The 16117-nt window shown below is 37.3% G+C and overlaps 2 protein-coding genes across 3 annotated transcripts; one reads left to right on the top strand and one right to left on the bottom strand.

Annotated features, from left to right (window-relative positions):
• The first annotated feature begins 254 nt into the window (after positions 1-254).
• Nop56 (Nop56 ribonucleoprotein) lies at positions 255-2690 on the top strand. The gene is made up of 3 exons (XM_077405565.1): positions 255-411; positions 874-1442; positions 1532-2690. The coding sequence occupies exons 1-3, from the start codon at positions 409-411 to the stop codon at positions 2412-2414; spliced, it is 1455 nt and encodes a 484-aa protein (XP_077261691.1). The 5' UTR covers positions 255-408; the 3' UTR covers positions 2415-2690.
• A 288-nt stretch (positions 2691-2978) lies between these two features.
• Positions 2979-15548, bottom strand: Lqfr (clathrin interactor lqfR). Of its 2 annotated transcripts, XM_077405558.1 has the most exons (9): positions 15239-15509; positions 12214-12293; positions 12004-12125; positions 11424-11803; positions 11099-11309; positions 10427-10955; positions 10116-10259; positions 6120-6350; positions 2979-5880 (listed from the first exon to the last, which is right to left on the bottom strand). In XM_077405558.1, exons 1-9 carry the CDS (start codon positions 15277-15279, stop codon positions 5789-5791), a joined length of 1830 nt encoding a protein of 609 aa, XP_077261684.1. In that variant the 5' UTR covers positions 15280-15509; the 3' UTR covers positions 2979-5788. The 2 variants fall into 2 exon arrangements, with proteins under 2 accessions (XP_077261684.1, XP_077261683.1); XM_077405557.1 differs by lacking the exons at positions 2979-5880; positions 6120-6350 and adding an exon at positions 6359-9763 and having other exon boundaries at positions 15239-15548.
• Positions 15549-16117: the final 569 nt, after the last annotated feature.

Genomic DNA, 16117 nt, shown 5'->3' with positions numbered 1-16117 from the left:
TCATACGAGAGAAGCGTAAATATAATAATATATAATATATCAGCGTAAATAATATAATATTTCTGTGTATTTATGTTTATTTTCTTTTGCAGGTAAATCAAAATCTTTTATAAAACAATTCATTTTTTTCTAACATCTTAAAAATTGTGTCCAAGCTAAATATAGGATATTTCTTTTTGTTTTCAAGTTTAAACTTCCTTACCGTACCCTGGTATAAAAGACGGTGTCTCGAATCACAGGAAACGCTGTCGCATCCATCTACCTACTACCTCACTTCCGTTATTAATATCTTGCAGTCTGCAACACGCACACATGGGTTCTGCGTTCGCGTGGTTTCACGCGCGTTGAGTGTTGAGTGTTCTTTCCGACCTAGCGTAGGCCAAATAAAAAATATATAATTTTTGAAAAATGGTAAGTGCAAGATTTCCAAATTGTGTCGCAACGGTGACCGATTCCAAGATGTAATTTGTAATTTTTTCCTGCCGACCGGATACGCAATCGATACGCAAGCGTCGCAATTTGTACAATTTTATGCGTTAATAATGTTTTTAGATCCGAGTTTGAGATAAATATTTTTCAAATCGTAATTTAGGCTCCGTTTGCGCGTTTTAAATATAGTTATTTCACGAACGATTGTATATTATTATACGAATTTTGAGGTTAACCTCCAAATCAGGACAGGTTGCTTTGTGTACAATATTTATTTATTCTAAGAACAAAATAATAATAATAACAATACAATAACGAAAATAACGATAATAGTAAAAGGCATTTATTATGAAAAATAAACAAAATAACACAAAATGCAATATTTTTTTCATATTAGAATATTACTATTATATCGTAGCGCTAATTAAATTGCTTCCTTTACAGTCGCAGCTCTTCATTTTATTTGAACATGCCGCTGGATACGCGGTATTCAAAGTCAAAGAGTTCGAGGAGATTGGAATGCAGTTACCTCAGGTGGAAGAATCCGTGAAAGATCTGTCGCGTTTCCGCAGGATCGTCGCCTACCATGGGTTTTCACCCTTCAAGACGGCGTTGGCCGCTCTGGAAAATATCAACAGTGTCTCCGAAGGAATCGTTACGGAGGACCTGAAGCTCTTCCTGGATTCCTCCTTCGGTGGGTTTGCCAAAGAGGATTTTGTTCTCGGCGTTGCGGATCCCAAACTCGGTGCCAATATCACCGAAACTTTGGGCATAAGGTGCGATTATCTCAATGCCGTTCCTGAAGTCACGAGGGGAATAAGATTGCATTTTCATAATCTGGTGAAAGGCTTCACCGCTCAGACCTCGGCGATTGCGCAACTAGGTCTTGGACACAGTTACTCGAGAGCAAAAGTTAAATTCAACGTGAACCGAGTAGACAACATGATCATCCAGAGTATAGCTTTGCTAGATCAATTGGACAAGGATATTAACACGTTCAGTATGCGTATGCGGTACGTACGGTATATTTTTTGAATATATCAGAAATAAAATAGATTAGTAGACAATCGGAAATAATTTTGGTTTTACATTTTGATTTCAGAGAATGGTACAGTTATCACTACCCAGAACTTTCAAAGATAGTTCCGGAGAATTATACGTACGCGAGAGTGGCGCAAGTAATAAAAAACCGGAAAGAACTGACGGACGAGAAGGTGGCGGAGTTAGAAGAAATTGTTATGGACAGTGCAAGAGCTCATGCTATCGTCAACGCGGCCAAGTCGTCCATGGGGATGGACATAAGTCCAGTTGATTTAATGAACGTTGAGATCTTTGCTGGACGCGTTGTCGCATTGGTGGGGTACAGGAAGAAGATGGCCGAATATTTAACGTCGAAAATGGCGGGAATAGCACCGAATTTAGCTACTTTAATCGGAGATCAAGTCGGCGCTAGATTAATAGCGCACGCGGGATCGCTTACTAACTTAGCGAAGGCACCGGCGTCCACCGTTCAAATATTGGGAGCGGAGAAGGCCCTGTTCAGAGCGTTGAAAAGTCGTGGAAGGTCGAATACTCCGAAATACGGACTCTTGTTCCACTCTACGTTTATCGGTCGCGCCGGCACTGCAAACAAGGGTAGAATTGCGAGGTACCTGGCGAATAAATGTTCCATTGCTTCCAGAATTGATTGTTTCACGGAAATGCCGACGAAGATATTTGGTGAAAAATTACGGCAGCAAGTAGAGGACAGATTAGAGTTCTACACAACTGGCAAGGAACCGAAGAAAAATTTGGAAGTAATGAAAGAGGCACTGATAGAAACGGAGATCATGTTAGCTGCTCTGGAGAAGAAAAAGAAGGATAAAAAGAGAAAACGTCAGTCGCTCGAAAACGGGCAAGAAAATGGACACGTTGAAAATGGCGAAGTAGATACCTCGTTGCAGAAAAAGAAGAAAAAGAAAAAATCGAAGGTTGATAATGAATAAAAAAAATCGCCTTCTATACATATACGTTAAGATAAGGATGGAATATACTTCTTTATATGTAAGCTTATATTCCGGAAATATTCCTACAAATTTTTACTAAACGGTTAGGAATCTTTTTCTTCTTTGTATTAACATAAAGTTATGTTTACGTCCATTATTTAGCGTGGACACATTCTGTATCCTTCTAGGAATTTATACATTACAAGTGCAGACATTTACAGTGTCTTTTCACAGTGATACAAGATACGAAAATACAAACAAAAATTTCAATGGAATTTTATTTGATATGACATTGTTTTTTTGTATTGGGGAAAACATGTATTTTTTATGTATTGAAGGAAATCTTCTACATAAAACTAGGATTGTGTACATCGAACTTAATTACTGGATTCATGAATGATTGACGACCAATTGTGTAATTTATATTCTAAGAAAATAAAATGGACAAAATTTACACGCGCAAACAGAAAAAATTTAGTTATGCCTATTTGCCACTTTCTCAATTTGACAGGAACAGGAAGAGAGGTAATTTATAGTAATAAAAGTAAACGGAAATACATAATATCATGTGTTAACACCAGCACCAATTAGCATTTAATAACGATAAGTTTGTAAAATATAGATATAAATACCTAAACAGTAATTATACAATCAAATTATTGGTTCTAGCGAAGTCTCAGAGTCTCAAAAATCAACTGAGCTATTTAAATATCGGATCGCTATAAATACTATAATCAACGTATCATCCTGCCGTAATTTACATTGGAGAATTAATATATATAATCGTTGATTGATCAAATATAAATTTCAAATGTAAACTCATATATTTTATATATTACATTGGATTATGTGTGCATATATATATTTTTTTTTATACGCGCGACTAATATTGATATGTATCAATATAATCCAAATATTTATTACATAATAAGATATTGATACAAAATGTATTAAAAATGTTGCCAAACATTTTTATCTGAATTTTCATTAAAAAATTTTTTTTCGTGATATTTTACAAGATAAAAATTTAGAAAAATTTGTAATGGGGTATCAATTCGATAAATCTAATTGTCATGAACAATATTATCGCGCGTAAATAACACAAGAATGAGATGTAATTTTTTAACGGGGAATAACAAGTTACGCAAAGTACTGCAGAATTCGCCAGCTACGAGAAAACTAATAGGTGCGATCTTGCGACGTGTTAACTTCGAGTTTTACAAAGGGTTTTATAACATTAAACTGTACATGCACCCTCGTAATAACGCTTAATAATCGGCTGATGATTCTCCATGCGTTGAATTGACTATAAAACGACCTTTCTCCTTTTTATATATTTGTACAATATATTTTCATATTTGAAAAATATATCTCCCTGTGCCTATGTTGTCAAACATCTTGCCTCATATAAAATGCTCAAATAATGGAAAATGTAAAGGGCCACTTGCCTCTTACATAATTCAGTCTCTGGTACTCGCGTGAAAGTTCTTCTCTAGCATATGATAACTCTTTGAGTCAACTTTACAGGGCAAAACTGAACAAATGGATAACTATTCGACATAATACTCTTTTCTATACATAATAATTGCAGAATGGCTTCTATTATAACAATTGCTTCTGAGATCTGCAATCTCGTAATATTATACCACATTGTATACTTTTGTAGAAATAGAATAATAAAAACCATTCTTATAACATGTGTGTAACGTCTAGCTTTGCCACTGAGCTTCAAGTAATTTCAGCTTGCAAATTTTTTTGCCTGCGTATTGCTGTTAAAAATTGAAAGATAAATGCCAAGCGTTTTTTTTTCTTCTTTTTTTTGTCAACATATATACATACAACGCATACACGATAATTTCGATAATATAAATTTTTATCATAATAAAAATTAAAATTTCTGCGACGAGTAACTTAAAATATCTCAATATCATGCAGCAAAGATAAACTAAATTAAAAACAACAATGTGTGATGTGAATATGATTATATGTATAACACAATAATGGTATATTAATTACTACTTAGAATTAATTACGACGTGATGATAATTCCATAAACATTTATGTAGAAGGATATGCATTATTTCATTGTTAGTAAGATACAATCAAATGCGCTAATGATTTTTTCGTCGTTCAATGTTTACGATAATTGTATAATATCACGTAATAATAAAGATTATAATTTCTTTCAATTCGTGTTAAAATTACGCAATTAATGAATCCTTAGATAATTTACATTGGATCATAATCGCGTATGTAATTGAATCGAGCACGAAAGTTTTCTCACGCCGCACGATTTTGTGCATAGATTCAATTCACATTTCAATTCACGATAAACGAAATGTTAAAAATACATCTTCCTATCTACATTTTTTTTCTACGATAGGAAATCAATAATCGTAATTTCTCCTGCCATAATAATCGTAAGAGGGAAGCACATATTATATAATATCCACTAGTGATTCATTTTCTCCTCACAAAACTCCTATGCTGCCATCGTTTTACATACACGTTTTTATGACTACCGCAATCGTTATCCTTCGTATAGTCTATTAATTATAAAAGCATCAACTTTCACCCATTGTGTCCATGTTCCAGACAATGTACACATGTGATGAACAAGTAAACGCGACTAATTAGATTATGCTCTTTCGAGTTTTTCACAGTATATATATATTTTTATGATACATATTTTTTTTATCTATATAAGGCATAATCCCAATTCTTCCAAGTTTAATATACATTTATGTATAAAATACACACAGCAATAATTCCTGCCAGATTTGTTCCCGCATAATACACAAGTAGTATGACGCATATTACAGAAATTACATGCATTTTATGAGTTACAGGAATGCTGCTTGTCGTCGCCTCTGAGTTATTGGCTCAGACCTATACCGCTACTAGCTGCCTCGCAATAATTAAGAAAAATGATTCATTTCTTTGTAAGTATATTATTTGTTATTATTGTACATTATTTGCATTTTTTTTACTGCATATAATTTTCTTTATATATAAATTCCAATTGATAAGAATGTATATCGCGGTATTGAAATATTTCTTATCTAAATAAAAATTACAAAATACCGACAAATGCTTCAATTTATCCTTTCGAATCGTTTTCTGAACACATATCTTTGACGTCTCTTAAAACACGTTATGCCTAGGGCTGAGTGCTAATGGAAAGTATTTCGATATACATAATTGTTTAATGTTGAACCATGTGTTTAAATTGTAGCCCAGGCGGAAAATATAAGATTTATTATATCGTCAATTGAATCAATCGAAATAAACGGTAACGAGTTTTTGCGTGAAGCTTAAATTCTTGCATATTGTGCCTTGAGACTGTGTTCTAGACCGAACCGTCGAATAATCCTTTATTGGAATGCAGGAAAGAACGTTGCATTGGGTTGCTGCTGCTGATTTGGCGGTAGAGATTGCACCGGTGACATATATCCCATTCCTGATGCTACAGACATACACAATTTCATCCTTACTCACCTCGCATGTTCTTGCATACAAATTAAGTGAGACGGCATTCGGATTATAATAGCTAATTTGGAAATAATTTGAGATTTACAAACAATTGCGTTTCATTAAACGCTACGCTATCTCAGTCTTATCGGAAAACGTTAACTTTATCGATACAGAACTTAATGGAAAAGCGACTGTTACATCAATCTAACGGGCCGTTAAGAAATTACTTACGTCCTATCTTGATTTGATGTTGCGGGCTATTGCTAGCCAATTGGTTCATCGTCGGTGCTGGGCCACTTTGTTTCGTTTTACTACCCATTATGTTATCGAGATCGATATTCAATCCCGAACTAGCCCAGGTCGAGCCGACTGGCGTAGACGACGTCATATTACTAGACGGTTGATTTCTAGCATTGATGGATGTAGGTGGAAGAAGATTCGTCGGTGACAATCCGACTGATCCTAAATACGACACTAATTTTAGTTCGTAGCACACCTTGTAATTGTTATCTCGTATCTGTATGTACATGAATCTACATAAAAATTTCCAACACAAATTTATATTTAAAAACATTCTACTGTTCTCTCTCTCTTCAATATTCTATATTAAAATTTATAATAGAAAATACATTAAATTTTATTTGATGTAGTTACAATTCTACATATTGTTTAATTATTTTAAAATATTTAAATTAATTAAACAATGTGTGTGTGCGTACTCTATACAAAGTACTATAAATAAAAGTATTGTATTACAAAGCGATCTTTTATGTCGTATAATGTCATATAAATATGTTACATATGTTGACCATTTTACTCTATGGAAAATTGTTTTCAACGTCGTTAGCAAGATCATTATTGCTAATTAACATGTTGCTATTGCTAATATACGAATTCCGTTTTGTAGTTTGTAATTTTCGCAAATAGAAAAATTAACTCAACAAAATATGTTCTACGAGAAAATGTACATACATAATCTTCACATAAATGATTACAATACTGTAAGAATAAAAAGTTCTTTCCAATAATATTGTACAAATCGAAAGTCTCTCGATTAATCTACACAGAATTAAAAGCGGAGGTTATAATCAAATTGACGAAGGATAGCACTTTCGCGTTTAAAGCCCTGCAATTTGCGTCGTGTTCGCCATTGACGACATTTTGCGACAACAGAAGCCATTCTCTTATTTCCATCAAGGGCTCAGACAATTCGTCGATGATGGCATCCTTCGGCACCGCAATAAGTACGGATCCGATATTTTCCGTAACGGCTAATCTCACTGTCGCTTCATCGTGATTCCTCACCGTCCACAAAAGCTCCAATATTTCTTTGCCCATCTTCGATGCCAGCGGACAATTTTGCGCCGCTAACATTATGGCAGACAGTGTTTTCAGGAAACGTAGCAATAAGATATTTTCCTGATCCGCGTAAATTTTCAAGCCGCTCAACTTGAGGACATCTCGACGGCCAAAGCCGTGCAAAAGCGGATAGAAAAATGAAGACGCTACATTTCCAAAGTGATTAATGCGTAACTTGGGGGACTTGGAATTATGCGCAAATCGTCTCGTACGCGACGCGATTCTTTTGTCGACAATTTCTTGCCAATCTGCAGATTGATTTGCCGACGCTTGTAAATCAATGTCGAAGTCCTCGTTCGACCACACTTGTTGTTTTTTATTTTCTTGCGTATCGATAAAAAGTGATATTCGGCTCGGAATTCGTTTCTTCTTAATCGCCGTATCTACGGTAACGTCGGCGCTATCCGCGTCATCGACATCGATTTTTGATAACTGCTTGGCAGACTCGGCTAATATATCCAGGAACAATAAGCGATGACTCAGTGAATACCTGCCAACGTCCTCGTAAAACTCTTTACAGAGAAATTCGGCGCATTCCTTCGGGCGCACAGTTACAATCGCTACGCAACATTTGAAAATCACCAGTTCAAAGTTCTCCATATAAGAATGTTGCTTTAGCGTGACGAGAAGTTGCAGAAGTTCTAACGCGAAGGACACATCGTCGTTCGGCAGTTGTGTTAATATTAGTTCTTCGCAGACCAGCATGGATTCGGAGAAAATTTCGGGATTGGAGAAAGTACGTTCATCCGTTAAATTATCGCGCAAGTCTCGCAGGTACGTCGGGCGCGTCTTACTGGACGGTTTGTCATCGTTCATATCGTAAGGAACCAAGTCATCGTCGCTGTCTAGATCTGAACCGTCGTTGCATTTTGGCTTCGCCTGTTGCTTCATTTCATCCTTCTTCGTTAGATCATTTCTTATCGCGCCATTTTTCGACAAGTGTGTGCTCCGTTCAGTTCTCTCGTTCGACAGATTTTCAACGCCGGGTAAAATACCGCAGTCCACGCCCAATTCGTAGATCTTTCTGCTACTTAGAGAATCGAAGATAATATTTCCGGTTATTAAGTCGCCGCTTCGCTCGTATTGTTCTTTCACATTTACAGCCGTTGCAGGCGTATTCAGATCCTTCAGAGATTGAAGCAATTCTAACACTTGCGCAGGCATGTTATCGTAGTCGAACTTTAATTTCGGTGCTTTATCAATATTACGCAAAGAATTCGTGCAAATCTCGGCGACCATCATGCCCATCGCTCTTAAAGTTATATTTGTGCACTCGAGATGGACAGATACTCCGGAAAGCAACAGTTTCTGGCACTGATCTCTTTCGGTATTACTTAAAAGATCTTTACAACTTTTTACACACAGAATAATCAGCTTCGTAATGTATTTGTGCTGTTCTAAAGACGCATGATTCAAAATACTTTTATCCCTCCAAATTTCTAAAAGCTTGATTAGTAATTCTGATAAAGGATTATTATTTTCGTTCGAGAAACATGACAAATAGGAAATCAAGTTTACGACTAGCTTTTCGTCCTCGTAATAACGCATTAAAGGAATTTTAGTTGTTAAAATATATCTCCAATTCGGTTCTGTCAATAAATTTCCGAAAATAAGACGCACACCGAGTTCAGAATCGCAACGCTTTAAGAACAGAACAGCTACGTATTCAATGGCGACCGAATCCAATCCGCGAAATATATTTTCGACTAGTTCGTTCTTTTTGCTTTCGAGACACCACTCTTCTAAAATATCGGCGAAACACGTAAAATCACACGGCTTCAAGTTAATTACGACCTTGCTGAGTAAAAATGAGAGTGCGGATGTTCTTGGCTTAATATCATATTTGCATAACTCATTGATAAACGATATCGCGCAAGATATGTGAAAACAGAGCGTTTTCACGTAAACCTGCGGCGTGTAAGATTTAGGCGTGTCGAACTGCAGTTTATTTGATACACGACTGGGCAAGGAGATCAACATTTGTGTCGTACTTCGCCAAGTCTGATCGAGTTCTTCCTCCTGCATATGAGAACGCGCTCTACACGCGTCCAATATCCCCGAAAATATCATGTCACTCTTTAATAGGCTACTCAATAACGTTGAAATAACATGAGTTTTCTTCTCATCCTTAGACTCATTTAATGCGTTAGTTAAAGCTCTTAAAGCTTCCGATAACATAAAGACCGTTGCACCATCGACGATTATCAATTTTTCGATCAAGGGATCCAGGCCATCCTCATTTAGCGGCCAATCACGATCGAATTTACCAATTATTTCCTCCAAAATTCTTCCGTACAATATGGCATCCACTTTCGCATCGCAATCGAGACCACTGTACTTTTGAGGAGTAACAGGCCCCGGGAAAAATCTGATGTAGTTCGAAACGGACGATCTTATTCTTTCCAAATCAGCGCAACTTTTAATATCGCATATAGTGCACAATACTTCCAATAATAGATTGGCGGCATTATTGGAGAGATTCTCGATCGACGCGACGTACTCTTCGTATTTACAGGCTGCAAGGAAAGACTATCTTGGGGGACTTACATTAGCTTTAAACTCCGAGGATATATACTTCACGCACAGATTTCTTTCACGGAAACGCATGCAACGATTAGAAACTCTATATTTATTATAACTAATATGTGATTAATAATGTTAAGAGTAGCTCAGAAATATCCCAATATTGTTTAATCTTGGGATCTGTACGATATATTACGTATCATGCATCATGTTACATAAATATCATGTATGTACGAGTTACATATAATTTATAGTTGCAAGGAAATACTGCTAATAAAAGTTTTGCTAATCGTGTAATTAAAGAAATCAGTCGAATTATTGTTTCCTAACCGCGTACATACTCACCTGCGTAATTGACGGTACTGGTAGGTGCGTTGTTCATCCCCATAAAAATGTTCGAATTATTAGAGCTGTTTATTCGCCCGTCAGGCCTCATGGCTGGGGCATTCAAACTGTCCAAGTCCGACAAAAGATCCGTATTTGATGTCACTAAAAAAAAAAAAAAAAATACAAAATTATTTTTATTTTAATACAATTTTATGAAATTCTCAATTTTAAGTAAAAATTATATATAAAAAAAATTGCTATTTGTTAAATTAAACTTCAAAGTTCCTGCGCGATTATTTCAACAATCTAACTAATGTATAATCCTCTACCTGTATTATTATTTGTGACTTGATTATTGGGACCTTGCAATGATAAAGAATCAAATAGATCGTTAGACGTCTTTTGAATAACGGGGGTTTCGGTGAACGCTGTTGTGCCTGCCGTTTGCATTGTATTGGCGTACATTGCGTTACTATTATTCATATTATTTGCTGCTGGATTATTCACAGTCGGTATTGCTACGCCCATCAGATTGATTTGCGACTGCGGCTGGCTTGGAGGATTAGATACAGCGACATTATTAAAGGCAGACGTGAAATCGGCAAACTCGTCGTTGCTGTCTTTCGTCTTAACCGTCGCGGGATTATTAAACGCGCTAGTAAAATCGCCAAAATCTGCATTCGCATTTTGCGACGGTTGAGCAAGCGATTGAGTATTCGCTCGGGGATTGAAATCGTCATCATCTAGTCTACTATTATCACTCTGCGATTCAAAAATGTCGTTTAATATGTCATTTTTGGTCTTCTGTTGATTTTTCGGCGATGATAAACTATTTTTTTGTTGTACTGGTGTGCTATTCTACAAACGGAAAAGGATACATTCTAATTAATTTATAGTTATATATCTATAACAGGTGTGAATATAGTTTTGTGACGCGCATTATACCTCATATTAAATACAAAAAATTTATCGACAAAATAAAATTAATTCCTTAAACTTACATTAGATTGCTCTTTTCCATAATTTGCTGCCGCTCCAAGATCTACTTTCTTGATAGTCCTTGCCGTCCGTGCCGGAGATGCATTTGTAGAAGGTATTGATGTTTGAGCAGTTTTACCAATTTGATTTATATTGTCCAATGTATCTTTATACTCTCTCCCACCTTTCTTTGGGCTAGTTTCATTGTCCGAGTCTTCTCTTTCGCCATCGTCGCTGTAATATAAAAATATAAAAGTTATGTAAAGAAAAAATTTATTTGAGCTACATGTTTCTTTTTAAACGTTCACGTATGATAATCAGAAACGCGAATATTAGAATAACATGTACCTGTTATTTGCATCCTCAAATCCTTTTCCACGATTGGAATCCCAGTCGTTATACGTCTCTGCACCAGATTTATTCCACTTGGGACTGTCCATCCATCTGTCCCCACCCCCAAACCTCATTCCCATCGCTTCGCTCGATAAGCCAACATACTTGTCTTTATTCTTCTTAGCCTTCTTCCTTTCATCCCTGAGTTTATCGTCGTCCTGGATGAAGTCGATTAATTCCCTAACTTTGTGTCTAATGTTTATTCCTTGATCTTTCCCGAACTCGTCGATATAGGTGTAATTTTCTAAAGACCTGAGGTCGTAGATGTGCTCGCGTGACGATGTGACGACCCGTTCCGAGCCGTTACGAACTAAGTAATTAAGGAGGAGCAATGACTGTGAAAAAAAAAAATAGAGATTAATGAAAAGCTAATAAAGTACGAATGGAGAATGAAATGTTTTTATATTCATGTGCATTTTGTTTACTACTTCGTAATATGATAATGATCCTTCTCCATCGATATCTTCCATACAATAAGGTTTATTGTTTCTCCTCGAATGCGATGTAATAATTGCGAGGAAAAACGATCGCGTACCTTGTACGTTCGTCGCCAATTTCGTTTATTCTCTTGCAACATCCTTTTCCAGAGCATGGACATTACCTCTGGAAATTGCTCGTACGTGAATGTGGCCTGAGCCAGTTCTTGCATCATTGCCCCTTAAAAAGTAAAATGCGCATTCCGTATAATTAATTCACCAGGCATTCCACAATGGTAAAGTGCTATTGTCGGAAGCGCGGATCGTACCTGTGGGACCCCACGCGTCGTCGTTAGTTGCCTCCCGAACTTTGGCCTCCGTTTCCGTATAATTCATCACGACATTCGTCCTACAAATGCAATATCATAATGAATTTTCACACGTACAAATCTGCGACGTATGCAAAATACTACAAATTACGAATAATCCATTATTAAATTAGACGTGCAATAATGTCGCATTACACTCGTCGTATCACGTAATTATTTCCGCTCCCCCCCCCCAAAAAAAAACAACGCCCAATAAAACATGTAATACCCATCGCGTGGTAAGTGTTGCGGTCCTACGTGTAACGTACGTAGCATACGATATACCGTTTATATCTTCGCCCATAGCTTTTACAGCTGGATCACGCAAAGGGTTACTTACAATAATCCTTCTATCATTACACTATTTACAAAAAATAATTAAGTACAGATATAACGCAACAATGTCTCTCTCTCACTCTCTTCCTCTTTTATCTTCTTTTTTGCCGTATTTGGTCCGCAAACACATTAGAGTAAGTGAAAAGCGCATTCGTGCGACTACAAAAATGCATAGAGCCGTGAATTACGTAAATGATTACAGTTTAAGGCCATTATAGGTTTACGAGGTATCTCAGGCGGTCTTACTATATCGGAACCTGACCCGAGATTAATTTTACCACGATCAGTTTACGAACGTAACTCGCGCACTTAATTAATTTATCAAGATTATTAATTCGCTGCAACCCGAGTTAATTAGCCACGCATCGTTTACGAGTATGATTGAGCACGTGATTGTGAAAAATGTCCGTATTAACTTTTAATACAGGTATTTCTTATTAATCGTGCATTTAATTATATTCGATTAAAAATAAGTTAAATAGACATGTTAAAATAAATTAATTTATCAATATCTTTCGACTTTCCAAAAAACGGTAAAATAGTTCGGAGGATTTAATTATTAAATAAAAAAAAAATCAACAATTATTAGCTCATTATTGTTTCAAAGACATTTACTGATTACTTTGAGAGAGAATATGCATTTAGTGTTTATAATTTTAGTCATTTTAGATATAGACTCGTTCAGTTATTTTCAGTTAGTATCGTTTTCAACGAATAAATATAAATAGACATTCAGCTCGTACTACGAGACAAAATATACAAAGACAGATAAAATTTCGTAAGAGTGAATTAACCATTTTTGTTAATTCATATAGATAAATCGTGTTACTCTTAATATTTCCATTCAAGTGAATCGTTTAGAATGGCCATTTAAACTGCGCATTTACTTAATCATATTTATCAATTATAGGAACAAGTTAATACCGACACATTAAAATGCATTAACTCGTCAGTATCTTTCGACTTTCCAAAAAAGATATTAAGAGTTTATCCGAAGGATGCAATTATTAAATAAAAAAGTCAATAATTTTTTATTAGCTTATTACTGTTTCAAAGATATTGCTGACTACTTGAAGGAGAATATGCATCTAGTATTTAAAATTTTAGATAGATTTCTTCGGTTAGTTTCAGTTAATATCACTTTCAACAAATAAATACAGAATTTTTCAGTTTTACTTTTGCATTAAAAGACAAAATAGAGGCAACATTTTGTAGGGACAAATTTAAAATTTCTGTTAACTTATATAGAAAAAATCGTATCGTTCGTTGGTAATGATACCTCTGTTCAAACAAATCACAGAGTGACCGTTCAAAATGTACGCGTGACAAATGATAATTTCTGTATCTAGACTAGACGACAGATTTATCGAACCATCTTTATCACATGCAGAAGCTGGCAAATGGTAAAAGCCAATACGAAGAACGAAAGAGTATCCGAGCCGAAGACTTTCGTAATTCTAGACGAGTATTCGAGCGCGACCGATAAGAATCGGAATGTCATATCGCGTGAATAAACTTCTCCGTCGTGTCTCCCCTGCGTGCCCGAGGCGTTAAACGAGCGTACTTTACCAATCACGAGTGTGATTATTTAAGTAAGAGATTGCGAAAAATGTCTATCGACATACTACCTGATACTACCTTTCAATTTGGGGGGGGGGGGAAATAAAAAAAAAAAAGGATCCTTAAAATTTAATCAGGAGGACATAATTCCTAGGAGGTGAAGCGAACTGAAATGGGCTGAATTTTGCTTTCGAGCTCTCGACGTCGGGGAAAAAAACTCGGCGAGAAGATATACGCGCGAATTTTTAAAATACGCACACTTCCTCCCACGATTCTCTACACGTTAATTCCCAGATTCTCGACGAATCGCTCCGAATGTCGATTCGCGAATTATAAACCGACGACGAGTCCGGAGATGGATAATTCGAAACGACGAGGGGACGGGGACGGGGGGCCCCCGAACAAGTCTGGGAGGAGCCGCGTAAGCGCGACGGAGCACTCGTTTTGTAAGCGTTTAGGAAAAAGCGCTTACAAAATAAATACGCGCGCTGCACCTGCGGCTGGGCTGGTCGCTGGCGGGAAGGGGGGAGGAGGAAAAGAGAGGGGACCCGCGCCATCCGTCATCAATTCCACGATTGTTTTCGCATCGTTTATCGCACGCCGCACTATCGAATCTCAAGGTCGCGTCATAAAATTACCCACGTCGTTCCAGTTTTACGAGTTTTCTCTCTCTCTCTCTCTCTCTCTCTCTCTCTCTCTCCCTCCTCTCCCGACCGCGCCGATCTCTCCGTCTCGCCGACCGACCTGTCGCGGGCGACCCCGCATCCTCTCTCGCGCCGAACGTGTGATCGGCCGAACCGAGGATTTTTCCGTACTTATTCCCTCTCCTTCCTCGACGCGAGGAGCGAGGATCGACGGAGGACCGCGCGCGCGTGACACGTATCCGAAATAAATTCTAATCGAGCGTGTCGCGTATTACCATTTTTCCACGATTTCGCACTATCGGCGCGGGGGGAGGGGAAGGGAGAGGGACGGAAGAAGCCCGACCGGGAAACACGCGGCGCGGCGCGGCGCGGCGCCCGGGGAAACGGAGAGATAGCAAGGTTAGAGGCGCGAGCTCGCGCCGAGGAATCGGACAAACGGGACTTACGCCTTGTCCATCAGCTCCCGCACTTTCCACATGTTCATCATGTTTGCGTTGTCACTGCCACTGCCTATCCCGCGTTATACGATCGTCACCCTCGACGCGCGGTACTCCTCTCGACGGGATCGCTATCTGCGGCACGTCGCTGAGAACGTTCACCAGATGTTTCCCGGAGCATCCGATACCCATTACCCAGTAATACCCACGACGGCCGAGCGGAACGTCACCAGGCGGTAGCCATGTTATCCCTTCCACTTCCACGTTTTGCGTATATATACGGGCACCTCGCGCTCGCGCGCACCTCGCCGCGATCACAGGTGTCTCCCCGGTCACCCCCCGTGTTTATCGCGCCGTAGACTATGGAGATTTGAGAACGGGAAAACGATTGTAAAATAACGTATGTATGGGATGTATGTATAAACTTTAGGCCCTGCGCACAATAGAGCACGTATTAAGAGAATAAAAATAAATATTGAATATATTAGGATATAGAGAAATATAGAAATATTCTTGTAATAAATAGTAAATGTTAGGATATATATACATGTAAAAATATGTAAGAATATATTCTTATATTATATCTTACATTTTTTATTATTTTTTATTGCTACGTTTAATTATTTATAATTTCTAATGTTTAATATTTTATTCTTATTCTTAATGTGTGCTCAGGATTTAACTTGTATATTTATTACGTTTTATCGAAAGCGACGACCCCTCGATTATTGTGATACGGAGGTTGCTCTGGATATAACAAACGGGTTCATACAAATTAATTTAAAAAAGAGAAGTTATTCGAAAAGAGAAAATAAAAGACGTTTTTGTCGATAAAATATGTTATGAAAAAAGTATTAAGTACACACAAGAGTCACTTTGTAAGGACGT

Source organism: Temnothorax americanus, unplaced genomic scaffold (assembly GCF_048541705.1).
Source record: "Temnothorax americanus isolate GAGA-0224 unplaced genomic scaffold, ASM4854170v1 Scaffold2, whole genome shotgun sequence".
In the NCBI taxonomy this organism is placed as follows: domain Eukaryota; kingdom Metazoa; phylum Arthropoda; class Insecta; order Hymenoptera; family Formicidae; genus Temnothorax; species Temnothorax americanus.
The sequence above is the reverse complement of the archived record's forward strand: the minus strand, read 5'-3'. Positions and strand labels throughout refer to the sequence as shown.

Excerpts from the sequence above, each read along its gene's own strand:
- Nop56 (XM_077405565.1), top strand. Across the intron at positions 1,443-1,531 it reads ACGTTCAGTATGCGTATGCG|AGAATGGTACAGTTATCACT; the intron begins GTACGTACGGTA and ends TTTTGATTTCAG.
- Lqfr (XM_077405557.1), bottom strand. The coding sequence starts at position 15,279 with ATGATGAACATGTGGAAAGTGCGGGAGCTGATGGACAAGGC. Across the intron at positions 12,294-15,238 it reads CGGGAGCTGATGGACAAGGC|GACGAATGTCGTGATGAATT; the intron begins GTAAGTCCCGTT and ends TTGCATTTGTAG. Across the intron at positions 12,126-12,213 it reads CGACGCGTGGGGTCCCACAG|GGGCAATGATGCAAGAACTG; the intron begins GTACGATCCGCG and ends TTACTTTTTAAG.